Raw genomic sequence first — 9,352 nt, 5'->3', positions numbered from 1 at the left:
CACACACACACACACACACACACACACACACACACACACACACACACACACACACACACACCACCGACACACGCGTATGTTATTGAAGTTGTGGAGTTAAGATATAGTCAAGCTGATGAAACCCACATATATAATGAATACTCGTAATAAATACCACGTAGCAGGGAGGCTACAAGCTGTCGTTTGCAAGCTGTTACGACAAGCGCATGTACCCCCTCAGGTGAGGAGAAACGTGGTTGACGTGACGCACCACATAACGCAGTATAACAACATCATCCAAGAACTTCAGAACGAGATCGCGCGCATGCGCTCTAAACTGCACGAGCAGGAGTCGAACAAGGTGGCGCGCACGGCGGTCAGCATTCAAAATCTACACAGTGAGTATATACCACGTAACTCGTGCGCGCGATAAAAATGTGGGAGTGAAAATAAAATGGCTCTATGGACTATTATGGACTCTTGATATTATATACTGCGAAAAAGGTACAATATTATAGTTATCTGCGATAACAGTCAGAGCTTCTATCCTTCTGCCTCCGTGCTGAAAAGTGCTCAGGAGTTTCAAAGTTAGTAAGTTAGCATACATTCGCATAAAAACCAGGTGATGAAACTTAATGGCGAGTTCTAATTAATTCCGGTCTTTTCAAGTACCGCGCACGTCAGTTACTTATTGTTGCTAGGCAAATGTTAAAATGTTTTGATCCCGCATGTGATTCTCGGACCGTCGTGGACGTCATGGCGCGTGCATGGAGATCACACAAGATTTATTTTCACGCTCATCATCGCGTTGAATTATTCAGGACATGCATCAATAAAACATCGTTTCGCCTGGTCACGCGCGCAGTCGACCAACCTTTGATCAAATTGAATAAAAATCAACGCGTTCGCTTCCCTAAAAGCTGATTAGATTGTTACTCGAGTAGGAGCCAAGATGTCAATCAATCGTAGAACGAGGGCATCAGTATTGTCTCTTTCATCGCAATCATATCCCGTTACGATACACGATACCGCTTTTTTGCGCCGTCAGAGTCGCGATTACATGCTATTAGGAGTAGATAATAGGGATAATAATATAGATATATATAATATCTATATCTATATATATATATATAATATCTATATATATATATATCTATATATATATATATAGATTATAATAGTAGATAATAATCCCTATTATCTACTCCTGATGCTATTGATCCGCTGTCGTTCAACTAATAAATACACATCATTGGTTTCGTACAGCGTAAATGCGCAAGTAGGTGGTAACCCGTCGCGATAACATTACGTTGATTTTCGCAGGCGAGGTGATGGAAGCCTCGAGAAGGGAGTCGGAAACGGAGATGAAATGGCTTCGTCATCAGCTGCTGGCGACCTTTAAAGAGCAGCTGGACATCAGGTGAGGCGGTTCGTATACTGACTGACTCGGCACGCATGCGCGCCATCTTCATTCCCGCCACCCGCTAGTGCTGCTCACACGCGGCGAATTAATCACATCAGGAACTAATGTTTTAAAAAAGGTTCTCACCAAATTCCGCGCGAGCGCAAGGAGACTGTATAGACAGACAATTTGTTACGAGTACTTTATATTACGAACGCTTGCTGTTTCTTGAAAGTGTGATTTGTTCCCCGACTGTACATCGACATTAGGTTTAGCGACAGATTAATTACCAATCCAATAATGTAACATTTATATGTAATCTCACTTATGCATCACCTATGGCAGATCTAGCCTGTCTGTAGACTGACTCCGCAAATCGCTGAGAGCCAGCGTTATGGGCTCAGACACGATACAGGGACGTTTGGAAACAGTCTAGCTGTTCGTGCTAAATATACGGCCACTTGCTTGTGCATTTTTTATGTGCAACATTCGAAGAAAGAACTACTAGTAACTGCTTTCTGCCCGCATACTCCTCTACGATTTATCTGTAAATAATATAATAATATCTAATTCTCATAAGTAAGTAAGGCAAGCCAGGCCGAAAGCAATGGTTAGAAGGTAAAAATAATGAAAAGACAAAAGACAAAACGCTCAATCCAGGCAAGAGCTTCAATCAACGAAATTAGATTAGACGAAAAATATAGAAGAAACGATCGACAGATAAGGCAGCCATAAGGAAAAGGACAGCCAAATTCGATTAGGTAGCAACAACGAGTTAGAGCCAGCTTACGTGCTGGCTCGCTAAGACGTATGGTTTCTTATTAAGGACGAGGCAATACATACACTGGCGTGTTTTCCGTCTGGCTGCTTGATAGTGCGCGACAAGAGAGAATGGACATTCGTGAGGACGTACATGTGTTAAATGTGTTCGCTATTTTAAAGGAACAACTTGATGGAGGTGAACCGCAGCAGTTTACACCTAAGCTGGGAGATACAGTCACACAGCTATATCATCAATGAGTAAGTTGCGAGTAACCGCCCGTGGGAACATTTTAGGGTGCTTCTCTCAGATTGCATACCTACATACATGCAGGTATCTACCTTCGCTCATACGTTATTTCTACATTCCACATGCGCACCGTTGAATTCGAAATGCTTTGATGCTAGATATTTCCCCTGCTGTTCCTAGCAGATTTTCCCCTAGCTTTGCAGGCTGTCGCCTCCCGCAATGAATTCTCACATTTGCAGTTAGGTACATGTAGACATACGGTGTACCCCTGACTATCCAGAGATTGTCACACCTGCCCGCAAATGCGAGCGCGTGTGCATGCGTGTGCGTGTGCGAGTGCGCGCGCGCACACACACACACACACACACACACACACACACACACACACACACACGACGCACGCACACACACACACACACATATATATATATATATATATATATATATATATNACGCATCCATCTCATGCCATCCCGATCTCATCCCATATCCCAGGACGGCATACCATCCACTGCCATGCAGGGGCCATGCATCCATTGCCATGCCATGACCATCCAATCCCACGCATCCATCCCATTCCATTCCATCACAGGCCATGCCAGTCCCATGCCATCCCATGCCATTGCCATCAGACCATTCCATGCGCATTCCCATGCACAATGCCATGCACATCATGCCATCTTATGCCATGCCATCCCATCCCATCCCAAACAGTAGATAATAATTCAATAAATCAAAGATAAAGACATTAAAATAAAAATAATATAATAAATTTTTTTATTTTATACTTAAGAAAGTTTAAAACTCTATAATAGATACATACTAAGTAATAGGTAAAGGAAGAAAAAGGCACCTTATAAAAAAGCGCGGTGGCAAAGAATAGCTCTCCCCAAGCTGGGCTCCGACCGGTGAATCCGAGGTGTAGGAGTACGGATGCTTATAGCGAGTTAACGCCACTGCGCCGTGAAGGCTAGGCACCATGGAGTCATACGGTACGTGATCGTTAATCTGTACGTCAGCACCATTATTGAGTGAATAGAATTTTTGATCAATTTTTACTTTTTAGACTTTAAAAAAAAACACTACCCCGGGGTATAGGATTCGCCTTATTGAAAATTGCATCAGATCGTTCGCGGTGTTGGTCCGGGCTCAGGTGGCATACAGACATACATGCATGATGGCATGCATAGCACCACGACACGCACGCACGCCGCGACGCACGCACGCAGCCACGGCACGCACGCACGCACGCACGCGACGCACGCACGCACGCACGCACGCACGCACGCACACACACACACACAACACACACATACATTACAGACTACATTACATACATAATGACATACATACATACATACATACCTTAGTACTAAATACATTAGCATACATACTCATACATACATACATATCATACATACATGATGGGATGGGATGGGATGGGATGGGATGGGATGGGATGGGATGGGATGAGATGAGATGGTTTGGTATGGGATGCGGTGCGATGGGATGGCATGGCATGGGATGGCATGGAATGGGATGGGATGGATGGATGGATGCATGGATGGATGCATGGATAGATAGATAGTTAGTTTTTGTTGGGTATTTTCCTTTCCACCAAGCGGTCACCAACTGAGTAACGCCACTGATTTCCCCGGGCAATGCCGGGTATCCCGCTAGTATAACTATATAATAGTCGTAATTGCGTGCACGGTCACGGGCAGTAGGCTAGCTGCTAGATGCACGACCGACCGACTGCGACAGTCTCACGAGAGAATTACGCCATTCGCCGTTGTGCATGTAGTAATTTCGCGTCACGTTTCAGAGCCGAGCGATCTGGTCCATGCCAGGGAGCAACTAAAGATGCTCAACGAAGCGCTGCAGAAAGCTTCCCAGTACAAAGTAAAGCTGGAGAAGCAACTCAGTAATAACAAGACAAATGCCGAGCGGTTAGAAGAGGTAATCGCATAAAACGACGGCGAGGGGTTGCGTGCATGTAGCACCTTTGCAACATCAGTATCTTCAGCACTCAAAAGATGTCGTTTCTTTGGCAAACGCACTTTCATTAAACCTCATTACTCTAGTGTTTGCACCCGGTTGTGGCCCATGGCGCACCTTTTATGTTAATCGGACCAATGAAATACACGCACACCACAGGTTCTTCCGGGGAAAGCAAGCACCGACCAACAGAGGGAGCTGCTGCAGCTCATCATCAAGGTCAATCAGCTAGAGGTCGAGAGTATCTTTTGTCGAGTCTGCGTCATTCGATTTGCTCAGATCCAGTTGCTAACAGAGGCTTCCTCGATTGTTCGCCTAAGTTATGTAACTCAGCAAAATCAGTACAGTACATTAACATACATTGTATGTAACGTGAATTTACGCTAAATACATCGTAGCAGTAGACATAATTAGGTAGCGCAAGTTGTCATCCAAATAGATTCGGCTATAAGTCGTGACGTGGCTTTCTGTGTTGCCACCTTATATTGAAAACCTGTATAAGGATGATATGATTGAAGGAACATACGAACAGGCCAATTTTCTTGACTGCGCTGTGTCAGAACACGATCTGCGCAGTCTAGAGCTGCTGAAAGAGCACGAGCTACAGGGCAAGGATCTGCAGATCGTCAAGTTGAAGACGATCAACCAACTAGCAGATCGCATCATTCAGCATCAGAAGCAGATCATAGACGGTGTGTCCACACACATCGCCTCAGACAGAATCTACATGACACCATAGCATCCTCGATATATTATCGATAAATCTTCCTATATGTGAGAGCGTTCGTCAATATCGAACCTCACAAAACATATACATGACATCATAACATCCTCAATATATCAGCTTACAGCCACCTAGACAACGTCACAACATCCTAAATATATCACCTCACACATTTCCATTTACGTCTAAGCATCCTCAATATATACCCCCTCCACGTCATCATCAACACATCACTTTTCTCACAACGATATCTCTGCAAGTTTGTCTTCTCATTTTTCGATAGCTTCCCCTACCGCGGATTCGCCTTTATCGTAACTCCATTATCCCTTCATGAGATCATAGCGCGTTTTTCATTAATGACTGCGCATTATTCAGCTTGTGTGTTCTTTTTGTAACACTCTCCCGCTCTCGCATCTACGGTTCTATTCACCGTGTGCTGTTTGCCTAATTTCCACCTTCTCTGCAGGTTCTGCCTCACGCCCGCCACCCGTGTCTTCGAGCACCACTCCTGCGTGTGATGATCGTAGTATTGATGCAGGTTATTCGATTTCGTATACAGACGCCCTTATACTAGCGGGCTCGTTTCCGTCAGTTTCTCTACCATTGCAGTTAATTAATGCTACGTCCATCAAACCCGCCAACCTCGCGCCGTGTGACGTGAAGCATGTAGATAGATAATCGATGGAACGCTGGTATTTCCTCTCTTAGATCACCAGATGCCATGCCCACCCGTGCTGCAGATGCTCTACAAGCAGTATAAGGTCGACAGAGATGGCCTCTTGTTCAACTCGGATGTAGCAGTGGAAACTGTCAAGGTGCGATCGTGATGCCTTAATACGATTTCGATTTACGAACTCTTCTTACGAGCTTTTTACCTATAGTGTGTGTGTGTGTGTGTGTGTGTGTGTGCGTGCGTGCGTGCGCGCGTGTGTATATGGTATGTATGTATATGTATATATATTGTAGTCCTTATGGGCACTATAATGTACTGTCCTCATAGGTATTCGCATGAAAGCGTGTTTTTGGCCGTTTTTAATTGATAATGAAACATTTCGTCGCACGATATTTAATTTCATCCTGTATCCATCGTGAGCCTTAGAATTTCTCGACGCGAATGTCAAAACAAAAAGTAAGATACTGTTCCGTAACGAAGAAAGACGATGCAGAACGACACGGCTATTATTTTCTACCCATAACACATGTAACCCTGATAACGGCCAACAATTACAGTTACAGTCGTCAACACAATTTTAACAACGTATTTTCACTCCGGTCTGCACGGCGCCCATCGTACATGTCAACCTGAGGTACTGTTGAGCATGTGCAATTTTATAATTATTAATTAATTAGATAGTTGCCGTGCTAAACTCATATGAGAACGCGTTGATCCTCCATGGTGGGGAATAGGGAACCACAGCGGTAACTAACTCGCGCGATTTCGCCCTTATTTGCGGATTGAATTAACCCGCTATCGTCGACCAATCACGAAAATGGACGACGTCATGTGAAGAACATAATGACCGCACCACCACGAATACCATCTCTTTGTAGTTTTGATTGTGACCTAAGGCCGATAGTGATTCGATCCTCACCCCCGGTATGTATCTATGCGGATTCGAGTGTACAAAGGTTACGAGATTGGAGTCTCCCAATGAAACCCTGCATCTAAACATATAAACACCCGCGTCATGACATAGATTAACGTCATTTTATTTGTGCGCGACTTCACCTGCCAGTTTATTGACCATAATGAAATCAATTAATGGCTGGCATCTTTTGTACTAGTCCTAATTACGTAGCAAACATCTCAACGAGGAATTCATCAGCTCTTATTTTCTAACTAACAACAGGTGGCAGGCTAGTAAAGATACGAAAGAAGTTGCCGAGAAGGAAGGAGAAGACAACGAGGATCAAACAACGACCGAAGGTCTCTCTCTCTCTCTCTCACACACACACACACACACACGCGCGCGCGCGCGCGAGAGAGAGAAAGAGAGAGAGAGAGAGAAAGAGAGCGAGAGAGCGAGAGAGAGAGAGAAAGAGAGCGAAATAGCGAGAAAGAGAAAAAGAGAGAGAGAGAGAGAGAGAGAGAGAGAGAGAGAGAGAGAGAGAGAGAGAGAGAGAGAGAGAAAGAGAGACGTTGATGCATTTTCCCTCATGTCGTTTACATTTTAGTCATCTGCCCCAACACAGCGGCCTTTCAAACGACTCTGAACAGTCAAACCGCGACTTAACGATGCCGCTGATTGGCGGGCCCAAGTCGAAGACCCAGTCGGTAACAGCTACACAGTCGCTATCTGGTAGCACTCCGGAAATGTCAACGCAGCGGAGCAGGGAGGCCAGCTGCATAAAAATGGACCGAAGGCATCAAGTCCTACTCGACAAAGAGCCTGTCGGGGTAGGAAATACGAGAATTCCTCGAACTATAATTCACCTATCCGCCTGCTGTGATTACTTGTTAGCTCTAGACAACCATTGTTGCGATATATGGGCGTTCGAAAAACGCTGCTTACTAACGCTGCCAGGGTCTATGTCTCCCTGGGTACCGCCAGAACGTACCCTGGGTACGGTCCGGTATAGCGGAACGTATCCTGGTACTATCTAATATGCCGGACCGTACCTCGCCTACGCCACTAACGAGTCTAGGGAGTCGTCTACGCCTACTCCCTAACCCTAACCTTAACCCTAACAATATCAGATAGTTAGCAGAGTACGTTCCGGTATACCGGACTGTACCCAGGGTACGTTCTGGCAATACCCAAGGAGACATAGACCCTATCAGCCTTACTAACGAAATGCAGCACACTCGACAGTATATAGCGATCACGCGTGAAAAACGTGCATAAACTGCTCTACGTTGGCCGACCTAGCAACAATAACCAATGAGTGGTTATCCCGCTCAGACGCCTCGAACCAATAGTCTAATATACTCCGATGAGTATTGTCACTGATGCTATATCGAGAGATGGAGAGGTACCGAAGAACATACAGTTCGATATTTCGAATTTGTTCGAGAAGCATCGCAGACGTTCGTACAGCACCCGTGCGAAGCCCGAATGCTCGTAGCCTGGCTCGTTGACGGCCATATCCACGCATTACAGACGGGAGGCGCGTTCCTCTATCACAGTAGTCTGACCGTCTCAGTTACAGAGCGCGAAGAGCAGCATGACGTCGTCGTCCATCCGACGCCAGAGGAGATTCCTCACGGCGAGGCTCGACAAGCCTCCGACGCAGAAGCAAGCCATGTCGACGCCTCACCTCGAGAGGCACGTCTTCGATAATGCGTAAGCAAGGCAACCCTAGCCGCGTTTACCCGTCAATGCTGATGGCAGCGGTATGCCGTAATTAATTACTGTTCGCACGCGCGCGCCATGTCCGCTGTACCGCGTGCGCCGATGACGTCAATAACACAGGTAGGCGGGGGAACGTGCTTATGAAGCATTACGCAATTCTGCAGATACTCTCTATGCGATTCTGCGCTCTGTATTACATATACTGTATGGCAGCCGGGAGTAACCAGGTACAACACAAACAACAATATACATCCAACCTGGAAACGCTCGTCATCCGTGTGTTGCCCATTCATCGTGTTCTAGGGTTTAGCTCGCACCACACATATATATACGGCTCCACGTTGTCAATTTTTTATTTGCTATCGCGCCCGATTGAAAATCTCTTAGGACCGCGCATTAAATTTGCACAAGGTACACGGCGAAACCTGTATAATAAGGGTCACTTTGCGAGAAACACCAAGATTATCCTCTATGTACAGATACTCGTTCTAAAGAGATGTCCGCTAACATAAGTTTAACGCTACGCTGTGCTCCTTCGCCTAGACCGTCCCCGCCGACTCCTTTGGTTCTTGTCGCGTTGCAGAAGCGCCAGCAGGCTTCCGCAGGACAAGCATTCGCTGCGTGGCAGACTGGGCCCGCGGCCCGCCATCAGCGATAATCAGATGCAAGCGGGCGGCCGACCGCTGCGGGAGCGCCATAGAGCTGAGCAGCCGTCGCCCTACTCCGTCAGTCGGCACCGACCGTGGATCGTCGACGCAAAGTCACGCAACGGCAGACTGAAGGTGTGTGTGTGTGTGTGTGTGTGTGTGTGTGTGTGTGTGTGTGTGTGTGTGTGTGTGTGTGTGTGTGTGTGTGTGTGTGTGTGTGTGTGTGTGTGTGTGTGTCGTGTCGTCGTCGTCGTCTCTCTCTCTCGTGTGTGTGTGTGTGTGTGTGTGTGTGTGTGTGTG

At 46.2% G+C, this 9,352-nt stretch overlaps 2 protein-coding genes across 2 annotated transcripts; both read left to right on the top strand.

Annotated features, from left to right (window-relative positions):
* The first annotated feature begins 224 nt into the window (after window positions 1–224).
* On the top strand, window positions 225–5,939 carry LOC106816362 (kinesin-like protein KIF19). The gene is made up of 7 exons (XM_014820949.1): window positions 225–377; window positions 1,303–1,399; window positions 2,324–2,401; window positions 4,216–4,349; window positions 4,548–4,629; window positions 4,949–5,080; window positions 5,821–5,939. The coding sequence occupies exons 3-7, from the start codon at window positions 2,398–2,400 to the stop codon at window positions 5,937–5,939; spliced, it is 471 nt and encodes a 156-aa protein (XP_014676435.1). The 5' UTR covers window positions 225–377; window positions 1,303–1,399; window positions 2,324–2,397.
* Window positions 5,940–7,291: 1,352 nt separating this feature from the next.
* LOC106816361 lies at window positions 7,292–9,187 on the top strand (the record flags this gene model as incomplete). Its single annotated transcript, XM_014820948.1, has 3 exons — window positions 7,292–7,510; window positions 8,263–8,396; window positions 8,989–9,187. Coding segments are annotated over exons 1-3 (495 nt in total), but the record flags the coding sequence as incomplete, so codon positions are not given.
* Between the last annotated feature and the right edge of the window lie 165 nt (window positions 9,188–9,352).

Source organism: Priapulus caudatus, unplaced genomic scaffold (assembly GCF_000485595.1).
Source record: "Priapulus caudatus unplaced genomic scaffold, Priapulus_caudatus-5.0.1 Scaffold1359, whole genome shotgun sequence".
Lineage (NCBI taxonomy): Eukaryota > Metazoa > Priapulida > Priapulimorpha > Priapulimorphida > Priapulidae > Priapulus > Priapulus caudatus.
Note: the sequence above shows the minus strand (reverse complement) of the source record. Positions and strands in the feature narration are given on the sequence as shown.